The 19,815-nt window shown below is 45.7% G+C and overlaps 1 protein-coding gene across 1 annotated transcript in view; it reads left to right on the top strand.

Annotated features, from left to right (window-relative positions):
* The first annotated feature begins 2,448 nt into the window (after window positions 1-2,448).
* The window catches only part of CA12 (carbonic anhydrase 12), a 32,938-nt gene continuing 15,571 nt past the window's right edge, over window positions 2,449-19,815 (top strand). Inside the window, exons 1-2 of the mRNA XM_077472331.1 lie at window positions 2,449-2,703; window positions 3,047-3,064. Coding sequence (XP_077328457.1) covers window positions 2,643-2,703; window positions 3,047-3,064 — 79 coding nt within the window. The 5' untranslated portion in view covers window positions 2,449-2,642. The remainder of the gene's footprint in view (window positions 2,704-3,046; window positions 3,065-19,815) is intronic.

Here is a 19,815-nt window from a genome sequence, read left to right as displayed (position 1 = left end):
CCCTTCACTAATATGTTTGCCATTGAAAGAGCACACCGTGTTCCGGGTAGAGCACCGCCGGTGCTGTCCCCAGACCCATGATTGCAAAGATCCTGCACTTTAGGAACCGGGAGAATATTTTGAAAGGGGCCAGAACAGGGCCTGAGCTGGAGTTCAATGGATGTCAGGTATCCATATATCCTGGTCTGACTTGTGTCTGTCCAACTTTGAAAAAGGTTCCTGCACTACTTTGGTCCAACTTGAGCATAATTTCAGCGCATTGATTTTAATGGAAGTCGGAATCATCATCTTAACTGATCTGACTTGTGACATGTGACTTGTGCTTTGAGGATCTTGAGGGGTAACCGCACACCAAAATTGAAAAAAAACAAAAAACGGAGTGGGATCCCCCCAAGACTATATCAGACCCATTGGTCTGATATGGATTTTGAGGGGAAACCCCATGTCAAAAATGGTGTGCCCCCCCCCCCAATTTTTTACCAGACCCTTATCCGAGCATGTAGCCAAGCAGGTCAGGAAAGGGGGAGACAGGTGAGCGGCCCCCCGTCCTGGACCATGCCAAGCCACATGCTCTCAACATAGGATGGGTTGGGGCAGGGGGGGCTCTGTGCCCCCCACTCAAAAGCATCTTGCCCCCATGTTAATGGGGACAATTGCTTCTTCCTTTTTTTTTACCCTTAAAATTCATACCAGACCAAAGGGCCTGGTATGGTTGGAACAAAGTCAGATCCCGTTTATTGAAGTCACATGAAAGTCGGACATGAAGTCGTAGGGTAAAGTCGGATCGGAAGTCGTACGAATTTCGTGTCGGATCAGTGTGAATGTACTGTAGCCTTAGGCTCCATTCACACTTGTGCCACTTGTCATGTCATCTAAGTTGCATGACAAGTCATTCCCTGTGTTTTCCAATGATACCCATTCATATGTGTGCAACTTAAAGTTGCAGCAACTTGAAAGTAGTTCATGCACTACTTTGGTCTGACTTTCATGCAACTTGAGGGCCATAGACTTCAATGATAACCCTCAAAAATTGCATGAAAGTTGTCCCTGAATGTTAGACAATGCAACAGTTGTTCATTGTCACTCGTCAAAGCCAAAGTCCTATCCAAGTTGCACTCATCCAAAGTTGCACTGTAAAGCCGGTGCAACTTTGGCGTCAGACAAGTGTGAATGGATACTTAATCAGCACTGCAGCCAATCAACTTCAGTGCTGATCAGTGTATTCTGACAATGGGGGAGTCCCGCTGTCAGAATACAGTGACACAGCTGGAAGGATTCCCCAACCCACCTCAATTATGTGGATGGGGGAATCTGTTCAATTTTTTTCGATCAGTCCAATGGCTAATTAAAAAAACAAATCAAAAAAAAGATATGTGTATGGTCATTAAGGATGAGCTCAGGCATGTCTGCAGCGCTAATAACAGGTAGTGACACATTTCCTGATCTGTGCAGTCGAGGATCGGGAAATGTCTCACTGCCTGTGATTAGCACTGTGGAGTGTCAGCTTCCTGGCGGGCACGGGCATGTGGAGTTGCGCACACACCTGAGCTCTTCATTAATGGCCAGCCTAAATCCACATATAGTGATTACCCAGGATTAGGCCTGATTCACACCTATGCATTTTAGTGCTTTTTGCATTTTGCACGTTTGGACTACAGTCCATTTAACTTTGTTTCCTATGGAACATGATCTGTAGTGCAAATCTGCAAGAGGCAAAAAGCACTAAAACTACATAGATGTGAATCCAGCCTTAGGGATGAGCTCAGGCGTGTTCCCATGCTTCACGTGCAAAGCCCGCCAGGAAGTCGGCGCAGCACTGCGCTAATCACAGGCAGTGAGACATTGCCCGATCTCTGCAACCGCACATTGGGACAATGTCTCACTGCCTGTGATTAGTGCAGTGCTGCGCCGACTTCCTGGCGAGCGCTGCACGTGGAGAATGCGAACACGCCTGAGCTCATCCTTGCCCAGGATGTTACTTGATCAAACAGGGCTTGGAGCTTTTAGAGGGGAAGCAAGATGAAGGAATCGTCAAGTACTGAGATTTCTTAATAAATATCCGTGTTTTACTTTACTGCATTACTTATGCATGTATTTATTGCGAAAAAATATGTAGGACATTAAGTCCACTTTTTAGTGTCAGATAATTCTCATGCAACTAGTATAAAGCTGGCAATCCACATATAGAATTTATGATTGTTGACAGATTTAGTTACACATCTTTCTGCATTGAATAAAGAAAAATCACAAGGTGACCACAATACATAGGCAGATCCATTTGTCAAATGACTTCTATATATGTGATATATGTACTTTTTACTGTTTTGGTATGTGTACAACAATTAGCTTTGTGTTTACAGTGGCAATCCATTAATAACAGCATGGTTTCTAGTCGTGATGTTAAATAGAAACCTAAAGGTTCTCTCAACAGCTCAGGTGTAATCATTCTTTGGGATGCAGAGCAGGTAGAAAGAGGAGGGGTTGGAGTGTGAGCCAGGTTACAGGTTATTGGTGAAGGAAGAAGTTTGGGCTGAGCTAGACAGTTGTATGTAACTGAGAGCTGATTGTGTATGGGCTGGGAGAGAGGACAGGGCTAGGGGAATAGAGGTGAATCAGTGCTCCTGTCCTGTTACTGAAACTCAATGATGTACAGATTCATCCTCTGCTTGCTGACCCTATCTGCTCCACAGGCAGCCTCTGATGGTAAGACCTTTTACATGACAAATGTCACCAGAATTCCCAATGTCTGATTTTACCTGTCCTTGTTCAAAGACATATTTGTTTGAATGAAATATGCATGGATGTATTGAACTTCTAAGGATCCCTATGAAAGATGAAAATGCTTAGTACAGCTATCCTGAACCTCAAAGTGCTTATTAGGGTTTTTGTTTTTTATTTTTATTATTTTTTTTTTTTATAAAAAATGAAATATATATTCAGCAATAACTAGATCTAATAATGCTAATCACTGAATACAGCTAGGATCTGAGTTTCTCTGATACCTGATGATCTGTGATAATTCTTTTTTTTTTACTTTTATTTGCAGGACAATGGGCATATACCGGTAAGTGATGAGAAATGCTATTTAGCTCAAAAGCAACATGCGAATTGAACCTTCGACCTTTTTATCTATCATGATGTTATTTTATTAATGGTAAGCTGAATTGTATAGAAATCTCTCCGTGGGAGGGGGTGCTCAATAAATGTCATTTGGTTGTAAACCGAGGCTGTGTGAAAGATTTGTTATATAAATTGCACTTTTTATTTTAAGCAGGCTGTAATGCCTATAAGTACCGGTTCACACTTGTGTGATGCGATAAACCTCCGAATCCACTGCGGGTTCCCGCACCGCACCCGACACGCGCGGCTGTTCACACTGCCATATGCAAACGGCTGGGGAGTGTCATATGTTAAACGACACCCCCATTTCAGCTTGCGTATCATATTTGTGAACACACATGCGATCCGATTCTGGTCCGAACAGAAAAAAGGGTCCTGTGTGTGTTTGGACTGAATACGGTGTGATATCAGCCATACCATCTGTATGGCTGATACCACACCACACCGCACAGACATTGCATGTAATGCGAATGATGTCTGCCATCACACAAGTGTGAACCGGCACTAAAGGTTTACTGAGCCAATTTAAAGCTGGCTGTACTTTCATAAAAAAAATAAAAATCTTATTCAGTTTTCCTTTTTAGATTTGCCTTCAACTACATAGTGCAAGGGCCTGCCTGATTACATACAAGCTGAAAGTGTGTTTAGGTTGGACCTTTTTATTATATGGTTTTGGAAAATTGTATAATGTATGGTCAGCCTTACTGATGTTCTCTATGGTAGGTAGTGATGTTGTAAAATCTAGAGCAAAGTAATCCCTACAAGCTTTTACATGATCTCCTCGTGGAATTGTTGCATTTTAAGGCTGTGTGTAGTGACCCTGCACTAAATCTCTTACAATTAAACAATAAGAAAAGATTGTGGCATTTAATGTTAGTAATTCAGATCTCCAGCTGATTCAGTTATTGTCTAAAGTGATATTAAATTAAAAAGCAAACATTTATTGTATTGCAGCTTACCAATTCTTGAGATGGCTGGTTTAGTTTTTTTTCTAAAGCCTCATACACATGATCAGCTTTTCAGACGAACATTCGTGTGTGTGTGTGTGTGTGTGTGTGTGTGTGTGTGTGTGTTTTGTGTGGGGTGTTTTTTTATTTTTTATTTTTTCCCCATGCTAGTCTTGTGTCCAAAAGTGAAGAGGATACTCCTACTGTACTAATTAAACAAAAATCAGACGTTGTGTTCACCTCCGACAAATTTTATAGTCTGTACATCCAGCTTTTGTTGTACGAAAAATCGGAATCGGCTGTTGAAAGCACCTCCCAACTTTTGAGATGGGAACAAGGGCCACCTATAAACAAAAGTATGTAGGCACAGGACATCCCCGCTACACCCCCTTAAAGGAAAACTTCTACAGAAAAAAGTAAATTATTAATAATTTTTTTTTATTTTTTTGCTTGCTACTATTCCTTTTTTATACTGGCTTTTGAAATTTTCAGATGCAGCAATTTAGAAATTGGATAAAAGGTTTAGCACTGGGAAACACTATGTGAAAGATAAGCGTGCATTTTATATTGATCAGACCAAAATGAGGGACTTTATTCCAAATCGGGGACAGTTGGGAGCTGTGGTGATACCCCTGATTGTGAGCATTACCTTTGCTCAAGCAATTCTTCCTGGGGGGTGGTAAGTACTTGCACAATGTGACACTCATAATTGCAGCTTGTTGGAGAGTCTTCCTACAAGTGAACCCAATCTTCCGTCTTGTACAATAGAGAGAAGGAACACAATGAGGCTGATCTACTAAAGCATTTTAGAAAATTCACACCATAAATTGTGAGAAGAATTACTTCAATTATTCAGTGATATGAAAATAAAATAAGTCCCTGTTTACTTTTATTTCATCTGCATGTGACTGGATAATTGAAGGGAATGTTCACGTGTGTGTGTGTGTGTGTGTGTGTGTGTGTTCAGCCTCTGTATCATGTGTGTGAAAATGGAGGTCCCGGCACTCTAAAGACTTACACGATGATGGGGAAATCTCTGCCAATGCTTGGTTCTGATTGGCCCAGTTCTGTCATATGCCGCTCATCCTTGAAAATGGCAGGTAATTTCCTTAGCTCCTGCCACTAAACTGATTTATAGTGGAGTGAAAGAAAGGGTATGTCCTGCCTGCGGAGATGTTTGGTCCATTGCGTTTACCTTAAAGCCTAACAGCCATTCAAAGCTCTCTAGCTGCAGATTACTTTCACAGAGCCGGAGATCACCCCCACCTGGGACCACAACCTGCAGCTTTGGGGGGCTTCAAATCTATGCCTTGATCTCACATGTGAACAATGAGGCTAGAAGCTATCATGACTGTCACTTCCCATCTCAGATCCACCATTTTTTGGCCAGGGGACACATCTAACCAAGCCAATATGTGCTTGGTTAGATGGTGTGAAGCGCAGGGGAGACATCTGGGGTCTCCAAAAAAAGTAGTACCTGTCACCTGCCCAGTGCTATCACATGGGGGGGGGGGGCTATTACCCCATGTCATAGCAATCATGTATAAAGAAAAAGTTAATTTTATTATATATATATATATATATATATATATATATATATAATAAAAAAATTTTTAAAAGGTGCCACTCCTCTTTAAGTTGTAAACCCTGTACTACCTCGTTTACCTACAGGTAAGCCTATAACAAGGCTTACCTGTAGGTACCATGAATATCTCCTAAACTTGCACCGTTCAGGAGATATTCACGTATCGACATGTGCCAAAGTCATTCGCACATGCCCACTGAAGAAACAGCTTGCTCGTGCAATTTCTTCTGGAGCCGTGACTGGTGGCTCGCACGTGCAGGAGTGACGTCATCGCTGTTCCAGCCAATCACATCGTTGGAGCCTGCACATGTCACAGTGGTATATGAGGGCCGTTGCAAAAGCTTTGATCTAAAGTATTTCATAATGAGTTAGTATGTGATGCATACTAGCTCATTCTGCCTTTTGTCTTGTTTGTACAGAACTCGATTGGTAGATCAACTTCTGTACAACCAGACTGCACATTTATGTAAAAAAACTACATCTGGATAAAAAGTATATCAGTTGATTTGATGTAGCCTGGTTTTAACCCTTTAATTGCACAAGGCCGGCATTTCCTCAGTACAGCAGGCACTGTTCTGCATTACTGTGATATCCCTTATAGTTGTGAAGGCAGCGCTATAACTTATGTCTCCCCTCCCCAATGTCTGATATTTTATTAGGTGTTCAGAAAAGAATATTTCAATATTCTATGATGCCACTTCCTAGTTATTCTCTGATTTCCTAATCCCTACAGTGCAGATTTACTATTGCAAGTATTTGGGTAATATAGTACAATATAGGCAAATTGATGTTCCGATTTGTATCTGGTTAGCTTAATGCCATTAGTATTAAAGTGGTTGTAAACGCTGTACTACCACTTTTACCTCATTACAGGCTTACCTGTAGGTAGCATTAATCTCTCCTAAACTTGCACCATTTAGGAGATATTCACTGTATTGCTTGTGCTGTTTCCTCAGTAGCTTTGCCATGACTGGCGACTTCCTGGGGGCGTGCGAGGCCCGCGTGACATGTTGCCGGTCACAGCAGTGTATGGGGACCGCTGCAACAGCTCCTTACTAAGGTAAGTATTTCATAATGAGCTAGTGTGCGAATGTATACTGGCTCATTATGTCTTTGTCTTGCAAGTTGTTAAGTGTGTGGTGGGGGGGGGAGGGGGGTTTGCAAGTTTACAATCACTTTTAAAGTCCTCCTTTCAATCGTAAAAAATAAATGAGGGGAAATATTCTCAGTGGGGACAAAGAGCGCCATAACAATGACATTTGGTGGAAATGGTTCATAAGCTGCACATCATGAAGCAGACCCATGTGCACGAAGTGAGATGACTGATCCTAAGCCCGGCCTCCAGCCAGCAGGCCATGGGATTCCCATGGTTAAGCTCCAAGGGGCATGGCGAAACGTGTTGGGAGGGGGGGGGGGTTGTGTGTATGGCCTGGCTATAATCTGGACTGAGGCTGCCATTCATCTCGCTTCATGCACATGGGTCTGCTTCATGATCTGCAGCTTATGGACCTTTTTGGTTCACAATGACATTCTAAGGCCTTGTTCACACAGGCATACCTAAGCGTACACCTGTGTGAGGGCCCTGTTTGTCCACCCAGGGATGCAAAGGTGTTCCATGCATCCCTGTAAAGGGAGTCCTAGTCATATCAATTGGGACACAGCAGCTGCACTGTCTGGGTTTGGGCTGAGCCCCTACATGGCTGCCATATCGGGAGGTGTACAATTAAGTATTCTTCAGTGCCTAGGTATTTCAATACAGTGCTGGACAAATATAAAATAGGTTTGCAAAGTGAAGCTGTGAATTGCGCAAAGAGGCAGAAAAGTGGCTTGATCTCTACATTTTAGAGCAGTGTATCTATTTAGGGGGCTCCTAATGTGCTGGACACAAGGTTTGGGCTCCGGTTTAGAGGCTTTATCAGAATATCACTGGTGCAAATTCTTTCTTGGGGAATTTTTTTTATTTTTTTCTGAAACATTCATTCTTCAAACCTGCAATGAACTAGCATGACTGTTGTATGCAGCATGTTTGATCTTTGTAACCGTTTTTATGGGAGCTATATACTGTAACTCGGAAGGCAGTTTACTGTTTTAAGGTTAAACCATTCATTAGTGCAGGTATGTCAATTACCAAATGATGTTCGTCTGCTTTATTCGTTGGCCAAGTGAAATGTAACGTTTCATAGGACTTTAAAATATAGTATCGTGCTCCCTCCTCCCTTTTTTTTTTTTTTTTTTTTTTTTTTTTTTTTTTTATTTATTTTTTTGGGATAGCATGCTTTCCCCACTCGGTGAAAGTATAAACGACGGGTTTCAAAACTGAACGGAACTTTTTTTCAGCCAAGTATGACATTGGCCCTTTTCTATATTTGTTTTAGCCAGAGTGTTAAGTCTCTCTAGTCTGGTAGATTCAGCATAATGTATAAGGAATGGCAGCAAATGTTCATGGTGTGTTTGTAAGGGAGCACAAAATTATTGCCGTTTTTGTTTCTCTGTATCTCTCTCAATTAAGTTATTTTGATGAAGTTTTAATGGAAATCTGACAAGTTAAAAAAAAAAAAAAAAAAAAAAAAAGACAATATTATAAATTCTTTTCTTCTTTTTTTTTTTTTTTTTTTTTTTTTTGTTACACCTATTTAAAAAGAATTAGGTTAGAGGGCATACATTCTCAGCTCTTGAAGATGGGTAGGTGGGGGTGACACTTCCTCCATGCTTAACAATCGATTTTGTAAGGTGCCAAGTGTGGATTACATAGAAGGCATACCCTGGGGTGGGTGGTTCTGGGCTACGCCAGGCAATATACAGGGTCCCCTGTTCTAGCGTAGGGGTCATACCTTGCCCAACGGCTCGCACACCAATTCCTGGGACCAGGCAGAGGCCTAGGTCATGCAAAAACCAGCATTGGTGCAGTCCCCCAGCTCAGAGATGTGCCCACTCATGTGTAGTGTAATGTGCAGAGTTTCTCCATACCATGTCGCCCCCCTGTCTTACACACTTGTAGAGGTGTATGTGTTGCTTTAGGAGTGACTTGCAGAGCCAATGCCCACTTCACCAGTCGGTGTACCTCTGTTGCCTCTCTCCCCGTAACAGAATCTGGTCCCGCTAAGCGCATAGCGTGTACCTCCATATGTGCTCAACCTAACTCTCTTGCCTCTTCATACCTAGTGATCAGGCTATAGATCTCCATAATGCCAATCCGCTCCTGGTGACTGATGGAGATGGACCACTAGGGAGGAAGCCATAACACTGGACCTCCTCGCTGCTGGAGGACATGATGCCTAACCAGGTACCACGCCAACGACTGGTTGCAGTTCTTCTTTCTGTTTACTCATGGGAACTCCCTTATCATCTTAGTGTTGCAACTTGACTTTTTTTTTTTTTTTTGTAATGTTGCAAGATCCCTAGTATGCTATTGAAGACTCAGACCTTTGACCATGACCCCACATGCACCCCTTGAGTAACTTCAGACCAAGCTTTGTGTGGGTAAATAACTTTTACTGAAAGTTCACCATGGCATACATAACAAAGCAAAATGTCCTTTTCCTAACTTAACTTTTTAGTAGCGTGCATAGGTAAAGGTCTTCTTGGTGAAGTCCATGACTGGCACGATATAGCTTGAGTGTATTCCAAGAGACCAGTGCTCCATAGATGAAGTACAAGTCTCAAGTCCTGCAAGGTTTCTGTTCTTTAGCCTGCTACCTCGCACTCTCTTGGGATCCCAACCTCTCCCTTTTTTTAAATCGCACAGGACAGGAGGCCAGGCCCCCAAAAAAGTGAAAGTAAGCAGGGAAGGATGTAAGGCAGTCTTAATCTCTTCCCTCTAACCTGGGAGGCCAGACAAAGCCTAATTACCATAAATGAACACAGTAGGCAACCTACCCAAAAAAATGTAATGTTTGTTGTACAACATGGGCATTCAACCTGTGGCCCTACAGCTGTTGCAAAACTACAAGTCCCGTCATGCTTGTAATTGTCAGCTACATGGGAGTTGTTCTGCAACAGCTGGAGGGCCACAGGTCGAGCACCCACTTTGTACAAGAACCTTTTTCCAGGTGCTCTGTGTTAACCCCTCCACTTATCCTTCCCTTTATTTTTTTTCTGCCCCTCCATCTCTTAAAGCAGTATTAAACCCAAAACCAATCAGGTTCGGGTTAAGCTGGCCATACATCTATATATTATCTGCAGATTTTTCTATGGTTAGATGGAAAAAGTGGGAGATTCCTCCAGCCACACAGTTTAGCGAACATGGAGAAATCTGTTGCACTTTCCATCTAACCATAGAAAATCTGCAGATAATCTATAGGTGTATGGCCAGCTTTACACACCTTTTTTTTATTTTTATTTTTTTTAGAGTGCCCCCACTCTTGATGAAGTAGTATGGGCACAGCAGCATTGTTGGTCTGGGGAAAACAGGGGTTATTGGACGTATTAGCAGATTTAACTGCACTAACAAATTGAACATGCACACTGGTTGTTTTTAACACTGCTGTTCGGAGTGTGGGTGATTTTTTTTTATTTTTTTTTTGACTAGGTAAGTATTAGAACATCTTTCTGGGTTTTCATGCTGTTTGTCCAAATTATGAAGATTCTCCCTTCCTCCTTGTGTTGTCCATTGCGGCTTTAATTTTTTCACTAGACTAATATACAATATAAGCTAATATTTACCCATATCTGGTGAGTAGCTGAAGCTCTTTTCACATATGTATTAGTCATTAGTGATGGACGAACGTTTCGCCCGGCGGTCGTTTCGCGGCGAATTTCCGACATTCGCGGTCTGCACGTTCGAACGCCTTTTTCCGTCGTTCGCCGCGGCGGACTTACGTGTTTAATGTATACAAGAACTTTAACCTTTGGTGACACGTTTATCATGTGATACAGGACAGCCAATTGAGACATGACAGCACATGGACACTTGTACATTCCCCCTAACCTATAAATACACCCGATCCGGTGGCCATTTTACATTCTTTCTTCTGTTACGATAGGGACAGGTTCCTGTGTGGAGTAGGGAGAGATAAACCACTAGCTATTTGGTACACAAAAGTTCTTTTCAGGACTGGTATAGGTGTTAGGTGTTGATAGGTTTGCTGTGCTGCTGATTCTTGCAGCAGCCTGAGTGTCTTTTGTTAGTTTAGAGAAAGGGAAAGGACGGTGTATGCTACAGGGACAGCCAGATTAGTCTTTCATCATCATCATCATCATCATCATCATTAGCTGTTACTATCAAGGTCCACAAAAGAGCTGTTCCAGTAACCACTAATCGTTCTCTTTTTTTGCCAATTTGTATAGGGACAGGAAGGAAGCAGTGTTGTCAGGCAGTGAGGGTAATTTTAAAGACTTGCTGTTATTATTAGTTCCACAAAGGTTCTTTTCAGGACTGGTATCAGTGGTACAGTAATAGGCTTGTACATGTATAATATTCTTTCTTCCAAATATAGAAAGGATATTATACTTGACTGCTGCCCTTCTGCTGCAGTCTGCTAAACATTCACAACTCACTTGTTCCACAAAAGTTCTTATAAGGACTGGTAACTTGGTATAGGGTGCTACGGTACATAGGCTTGAGTGCGGTACAGTCTGCTGTTCTGTAAGGACCGCTATCGGTCCACAATAGATAGGGTTGACGTGCACCACTGCTGACCGCTGCCCTATACTGCAGCAGTCCTTCAGCGGTATAGGGACTGACGTACAGTCTGCTAATCACTAACGCACAACCTGCTTGTTCCACAAAAGTTCTTATAAGGACTGGTAACTTGGTATAGGGTGCTACGGTACATAGGCTTGAGTGCGGTACAGTCTGCTGTTCTGTAAGGACCGCTATCGGTCCACAATAGATAGGGTTGACGTGCACCACTGCTGACCGCTGCCCTATACTGCAGCAGTCCTTCAGCGGTATAGGGACTGACGTACAGTCTGCTAAACACTAATACACAACCTGCTTGGTCCACAAAAGTTCTTATAAGGACTGGTAACTTGGTATAGGGTGCTACGGTACATAGGCTTGAGTGCGGTACAGTCTGCTGTTCTGTAAGGACCGCTATCGGTCCACAATAGATAGGGTTGACGTGCACCACTGCTGACCGCTGCCCTATACTGCAGCAGTCCTTCAGCGGTATAGGGACTGACGTACAGTCTGCTAAACACTAATACACAACCTGCTTGGTCCACAAAAGTTCTTATAAGGACTGGTAACTTGGTATAGGGTGCTACGGTACATAGGCTTGAGTGCGGTACAGTCTGCTGTTCTGTAAGGACCGCTATCGGTCCACAATAGATAGGGTTGACGTGCACCACTGCTGACCGCTCACCTATACTGCAGCAGTCCTTCAGCGGTATAGGGACTGACGTACAGTCTGCTAATCACTAACACACAACCTGCTTGTTCCACAAAAGTTCTTATAAGGACTGGTAACTTGGTATAGGGTGCTACGGTACATAGGCTTGAGTGCGGTACAGTCTGCTGTTCTGTAAGGACCGCTATCGGTCCACAATAGATAGGGTTGACGTGCACCACTGCTGACCGCTGCCCTATACTGCAGCAGTCCTTCAGCGGTATAGGGACTGACGTACAGTCTGCTAAACACTAATACACAACCTGCTTGGTCCACAAAAGTTCTTATAAGGACTGGTAACTTGGTATAGGGTGCTACGGTACATAGGCTTGAGTGCGGTACAGTCTGCTGTTCTGTAAGGACCGCTATCGGTCCACAATAGATAGGGTTGACGTGCACCACTGCTGACCGCTCACCTATACTGCAGCAGTCCTTCAGCGGTATAGGGACTGACGTACAGTCTGCTAATCACTAACACACAACCTGCTTGTTCCACAAAAGTTCTTATAAGGACTGGTAACTTGGTATAGGGTGCTACGGTACATAGGCTTGAGTGCGGTACAGTCTGCTGTTCTGTAAGGACCGCTATCGGTCCACAATAGATAGGGTTGACGTGCACCACTGCTGACCGCTGCCCTATACTGCAGCAGTCCTTCAGCGGTATAGGGACTGACGTACAGTCTGCTAAACACTAATACACAACCTGCTTGGTCCACAAAAGTTCTTATAAGGACTGGTAACTTGGTATAGGGTGCTACGGTACATAGGCTTGAGTGCGGTACAGTCTGCTGTTCTGTAAGGACCGCTATCGGTCCACAATAGATAGGGTTGACGTGCACCACTGCTGACCGCTCACCTATACTGCAGCAGTCCTTCAGCGGTATAGGGACTGACGTACAGTCTGCTAATCACTAACACACAACCTGCTTGTTCCACAAAAGTTCTTATAAGGACTGGTAACTTGGTATAGGGTGCTACGGTACATAGGCTTGAGTGCGGTACAGTCTGCTGTTCTGTAAGGACCGCTATCGGTCCACAATAGATAGGGTTGACGTGCACCACTGCTGACCGCTGCCCTATACTGCAGCAGTCCTTCAGCGGTATAGGGACTGACGTACAGTCTGCTAAACACTAATACACAACCTGCTTGGTCCACAAAAGTTCTTATAAGGACTGGTAACTTGGTATAGGGTGCTACGGTACATAGGCTTGAGTGCGGTACAGTCTGCTGTTCTGTAAGGACCGCTATCGGTCCACAATAGATAGGGTTGACGTGCACCACTGCTGACCGCTGCCCTATACTGCAGCAGTCCTTCAGCGGTATAGGGACTGACGTACAGTCTGCTAATCACTAACACACAACCTGCTTGTTCCACAAAAGTTCTTATAAGGACTGGTAACTTGGTATAGGGTGCTACGGTACATAGGCTTGAGTGCGGTACAGTCTGCTGTTCTGTAAGGACCGCTATCGGTCCACAATAGATAGGGTTGACGTGCACCACTGCTGACCGCTGCCCTATACTGCAGCAGTCCTTCATCGGTATAGGGACTAAGAGTTTTGTCACAGGGTCATTTAAAAAATGACAGGCAGAGGAAGAGGCAGGCCCTTCCGCAGGGGTGGTAGGGGTAGGGCAGGAGCAACAGGCTTGAGCCAAAGTGGGAAGTTGCAGAAGGTGCGTTCAATTACTTTAAAGGATGCACCAGACTTGGTTGAGTGGCTCGCTCAGCCTTACTCTTCTGCACCCTCCTCATCCTCTCGATCTGCACCCTCTTCTTCACTCTCTGCTATGTGCACCCCCAAAGACACTACCACCAACAACACGACCACCACCACCACCACCACATACCTTCCGCTTGAGTCACTGGAATTATTTTCCGATCCATATCAAGAGGACATTTCTGATGCGCAGCCACTCTTGGTATTGGATCAGGAAGAGGAGGTAGCAACAAGCGCTACTCAGCAGTCTGACGCCAGTACCCAGATCAGCCCAAGGAGGAGGTTGGTCCCCGGTGTTGCTGCCTACTCCGAGATCTCTACTTATAGCGGTGGGGAAGGTGACGTTGATGATGACGTGTCTAGTGATGTCACGTGGGTGCCCACAAGAGAGGAAGAGGAGGGGAGTTCAGAGGGAGATATGGACCAGCAGATAGGGAGGAGAAGCAGCAATGACTTACATTGCACAGCAGGGACAAAGCAGACTGCAAATGTATCAGGAGCGAGTCATCGACCATGTACGGTCACATCTGGCGCTCCCAGGACACCGGCACATGGCTCCGCAGTGTGGGCTTTTTTTAACGTGTCCGCTGCTGACAATAGCGTTGCCATCTGCAATCTTTGCAGTCAACGCGTTAGTCGCGGTAAGCCCAATACTCACCTAGGGACGACCGCCTTAAGAAGGCACATGAGCAGCCATCACCGAGCCCAGTGGGAGCAACGGAACACACAAAGCCACACTGCAGGCTCTCACCGTCCAGCCTCGTCTTCTACTTCTCCTTCTCCTCTCTCCTCACAATTGTCCTCCACTCCACCTTCCATCACGCCAAGCTCACATTTTTCTGCAAAAAGGCAGGCTTCCGTGGGCCTAATGTTTGAGCGTAAAAAAATGATGACGCCGGATAACCCTCTTGCCCAACGGTTGGCGGCTGGCTTGTCAGAACTCATAGCCCGCCAACTACTGCCATATAAACTGGTGGACTCGGAGGCCTTTCGCAAATTTGTGGCCATTGGAACACCACAATGGAAGGTCCCAGGAAGGAAGTATTTCTCAGAGAAGGGCATCCCAGAGCTATATGGCCATGTTCAGCGGCAAGTGAATGTATCTCTGGCACACAGTGTCGGTGCCAAGATACATCTGACCACAGACACGTGGTCTAGCAAACACGGGCAGGGAAGGTATATCAGTTTTACTGCCCACTGGGTGAACCTTCTGACGGCCGTCAAGCATGTAACCCGTGGCACCCGTGTAGATTTGGTTTTACCGCCACGGATTGCATGCAGGCCTGACTCTTCTTCTCCTCCTCCTACTCCATCCTCCTCCCTCTCCTCCTCAGCTGCCTCCTCCTTTTCCGCTGCTAGCGTCTCTTCCACTGCACCGCCCAAGCTCCCCAGAACCTATTCCACATGCCAGGTGAGACGTTGCCATGCCGTGCTGCGTCTGTTGTGCCTGGAAGCAAAGAGCCACACTGGCCCGGCACTCCTTTCAGCTTTGCGTTCACAGGCAGATGAGTGGCTAACACCGCTCAATTTGACAGTTGGTAAAGTGGTGTGTGACAACGGTGCCAATCTGCTTAGCGCATTGAAACAGGGCAAAATCACGCACGTGCCGTGCATGGCACACGTCTTAAACTTGGTCGTGCAGCGATTCCTTGTCAAATACCCTGGGGTCCAGGACATCTTGCGGCAGGCAAGGAAAATCTCGGCCCATTTCAGAAGATCTTACACGGCCATGGCTCGCCTTGCTGACATTCAGCGGCGACACCATCTGCCGGTCAGACGTCTTATTTGCGATTGCCCGACGCGATGGAACTCAACCTTCTATATGCTTGATAGGCTGCTCCAGCAGAAACGTGCAGTTAACGTCTACCTGTATGAACTCTGCGAAAGAAACGGTTCTGGGGAGCTGGGTTTTTTTTCACCGCGCCAGTGGCTGCTCATGCGCGACACATGCAGACTTCTGCGGCCATTTGAGGAGATCACCAAACTGGTCAGTCGCAGCCATGGCGCCATCAGTGACATGGTACCTTATGCCTTCTTTCTGGAGCGTGCATTGCGTCGTGTCATTGATCAGGCTGTGGAGGAGCAGGAGCGGGAAGATGAGGAAGTCGCAATGCTGGATGAATTCCCAGGGGGGGCTACTCTATCTGAGACAAGTCAACAACAGGAGTCTGATGAGGAGTCAGAGGAGGATGGTGCCGGGGCGGATGAGCAGGAGCAAGAAGAGCATGCTTTAAACCTTTCTGGGATCCCTGTTGTGCGAGGATGGGGAGAGGAGAATGAAGAGGACGACATTATCCTGGATGATGAGCAGGAGCCAGGCCACCACACCGCTTCCACTTTAGTGCAAATGGGGGCCTTCATGCTCCAGTGTTTTAATAGGGACCCCCGTATAAAAAGCATGAGGGTCAAGGACCAGTACTGGGTGGCAACGTACTTAGACCCCCGGTACAAACACAAAATGGCGGAAATGTTACCGCCGTCGCAGAGGGCTGTCAGAATGCAGCACTTCCAGGCCTTGCTTCGAGAAATGCTGCATTCTGCTTTTGCGTGCGCTGGCAGAGGAGCAATTCCCACTCCCAGAGAAGGATTTGCGGGTACCAATCCAACAGCGCCTGCAAGAAGAGGCCGGTTTGAAGATGTGTTGGTGACTTCGGATATGAGGTCATTCTTTCAGCCGACCCATCGACAGGTGTCATCCGGATCCAGCATCAGGGAACGCCTAGACCGTCAGGTGTCCGACTACATTGGGTTAACGGCCGATGTGGACGCTCTGAGGAGTGATGAACCCCTAGACTACTGGGTGGGCAGGCTTGACCTCTGGCCAGAGCTTGCCCAATTTGCAATCGAACTGTTGGCTTGCCCCTCATCCAGTGTCCTGTCCGAAAGGACGTTCAGCGCAGCAGGGGGGATTGTGACCGATAAGCGTACTCGCCTAGCTCACCACAGTGTTAACTACCTCACATTTCTAAAAATGAATGAGGCATGGATCTCGGAGGAATTCAACACATGTGACCAGTAGACCATGTATATGTCTATAAACTATTTTTTTAATCAAGCACACAGACCTTCTTAATTCATTTGGCTCACTTCCTTGACCCAAAAAAGCACACCGTACTATATGCCCCTACCCTCCTCTTTGAAGAGGTTGAGCGGTGTCATATTTCTACTGGGGCTGCTTATGATATCCCTGTGCTGTGCTGACTTCCTCCTGGGGGTTCTTATTATGAAGGGATCACACTATCCCTGTGCTGTGCTGACTTCCTCCTGGGGGTTCTTATTATGAGGGGATCACACCATCCCTGTGCTGTGCTGACTTCCTCCTGGGGCTGCTTACGGTGCTGCTGTCAGTGCTGTATGTCACGGTGCTGCTGTCAGTGCTGTATGTCACGGTGCTGCTGTCAGCGCTGTATGTCACGGTGCTGCTGTCAGCGCTGTATGTCACGGTGCTGCTGTCAGCGCTGTATGTCACGGTGCTGCTGTCAGCGCTGTATGTCACGGTGCTGCTGTCAGCGCTGTATGTCACGGTGCTGCTGTCAGCGCTGTATGTCACGGTGCTGCTGTCAGCGCTGTATGTCACGGTGCTGCTGTCAGCGCTGTATGTCACGGTGCTGCTGTCAGCGCTGTATGTCACGGTGCTGCTGTCAGCGCTGTATGTCACGGTGCTGCTGTCAGCGCTGTATGTCACGGTGCTGCTGTCAGCGCTGTATGTCACGGTGCTGCTGTCAGCGCTGTATGTCACGGTGCTGCTGTCAGTGCTCTGTATTACGGTGCTGCTGTCAGATGCCTCTATCACGGTGCATGTGTCATTCCGGTATGTCACGCTGCTGGTGATCATCTCCTGCACCCTCTTCTTTGCCTACCCTGGTCCCTGACCTTCCCTCTCCTCCATTGCCTTCATTAGCTCCATAGTCCTGAATTGTTAGAACAATTTCCCAAATAAAATAAAAATGCTTGTAGTTATCGATCCCAAATTCACCTCATACATGTATTATGTCATTGTCCAGATGGTGGGACTACGTTTTACCCCCTAATAATTACCACGTGGCCGCAAATTCGACATGAAGGTTTGCAAAGTTCGCCTCCCATTGAAGTCAATGGGGCCCGCGGCGAACGTTCGGTTTCGCGAACGTTTGGGTCCGTTCGCATTTCGCGTTCGCGAAACGTCCCGTCGGAAGTTCGTCCATCACTATTAGTCATGTCTTTACAGTTTTGTTAGACTGCCTACAAATTGCTACAAAATCATCAGTTTTAAAAACTAAAATTTGCCCCAAAAAATTGTATTTTCCCCTCAGATTTGATTAGAGTTAAAATGTCTATTTTGACAGCTCAGTAAATTAGTTGATATTACTGGCTTGAAGTCTCATCAGCACGGACAGATGTTTGGCAGGGGTGTGTGTGTGTGTGTGTATTTTGTTTTTTCTTCTCCACTTGCCCTAGGCTTACTGTAGTCCTCAGAAAGCTGAGAAAAAAATAACTAGTAAGAATGTAGAGGGCACAGGAAGTTATTAACCCCTTGACACTGACCTCGCACAAATATGCAGCCCCACTAGACTGGCCTTTTTTCTGGGGGGGGGGCCTGCATATTTGCATATTTGCCCTTGTGCTGGGGGTCGCAGCCCAGGCCCCCCTGATCACTGTGATAGCCTCTGACTACCTTTAGTGCTTAAGTAGAAAAGATGTAGCTGGATAGCCGCACTCCGAATTATTAAACTTTTTTTCAAAAATATAATTAAAATCAGCTATCCAGCTACATGTTTTCTACTTCAGTTCCTGTTGCAAACAGCCAGCACCCTGTGGGACTTTGGAGACAGCTGTTTTGGGAGAAGTCATTACCTTTAGGCCGGGTTCACACCGATGCGGGAATGCCGCGAATCCGCGGCGTTTTCCCGCATCGCATTACTCCCGCCGGCAATTCACACTGCCCTATGCGGACGGCTGGGAGTGTCAATGATATGTTAATGACACCCCCAGATCCGTCCGCATATCGCAGTGCGATCTGCTGACTCGCACAGGAATCGGATCGCATGGTGTGAACCCCCATGCGATCCGATTCTGTTGCGGACCAAAAAAAGGGTCCCGTGCGAGTTTGCTGCGGGAGCGATGCGAATTCAGCCATACTATCTGTATGGCTGAACTCGCATCGCTACGGAGATCGGATGTGATTTGCACTGCAGTGCGGGTGCGAATCACATCCGGATCTCCCCCCGCAGCAGTGTGAACCCAGCCTTAGAGCGGTAATTCTTTGTACCTTTTTAGTGCTTAGTCACTGTGAAGCCTGCCCCCAATAACATCGACCAAGGTTAGTGTTTAGTTTAGTTTGGGTGAAAAGTCAAAGTCGAGTCAGTGTGGGTGCTGTGTGTGTTTATATATTTATATATATATATATATATATATATATATATATATATATATATATTATAAAAAACACACCATACTTCTGTGCTGTACCATGGGTATAAACAGCAGCTAACCTATACATATGTGATATCGCTGCAAATGGGAGCAAGAGAATTTATTTTGGGTTGATTTTTTATATATACTTTACTATTTTGGGCCAGTTTTCTAACGATAATTGGATAACCATTTACCACAAAATTAAAGCCCAATTTGTCCTGGAAAAAACCAAGGTAAGATCCACCTGTATATACTTTTAAAAATCTTAAAGCAGAGCTCCTCCCAAAAGGGGAAGTTCTGCTTATTTTCCTCCCCCCCACGCCTTCACAGCCACATTTTGGCACCTTTTTTGGGGGAGTGGGTACGTTGTTTTGACAGGTATGTGCTCCCACTTCCACCTGGAACGCTGGCCTTTCCTCCTACGAAACCCCCCCTCCCCCGCCCCGCTGCCAGGCCATTCGCAAAGCGCAGCATGTTTCAAGCATGCGCAGTAGGATACTGGCCACAAGGCTTTACTGCTGGCTTCCCTTACCCGAAATGGTGGCGGCAGCACCCAAAAGCCGACTAATAAATCGGCTCAGGTGAAAAAACTGCTGGATTCGTGGACAGGTAATTGTCCTAATAAGAGCACCTAGAGCAGGGATACGCAATTAGCGGACCTCCAGCTGTTGCAAAACTACAAATCCAATCATGCTCTGCCCTCTGGGTGTCATGCTTGTGGCT

The sequence above is a fragment of the Lithobates pipiens genome, unplaced genomic scaffold, assembly GCF_037356315.1.
Source record: "Lithobates pipiens isolate NorthernLeopardFrog02 unplaced genomic scaffold, aLitPip1_a1.2 Scaffold_8, whole genome shotgun sequence".
Taxonomy (NCBI): Eukaryota; Metazoa; Chordata; class Amphibia; order Anura; family Ranidae; genus Lithobates; species Lithobates pipiens.
The sequence above is the reverse complement of the archived record's forward strand: the minus strand, read 5'-3'. Positions and strand labels throughout refer to the sequence as shown.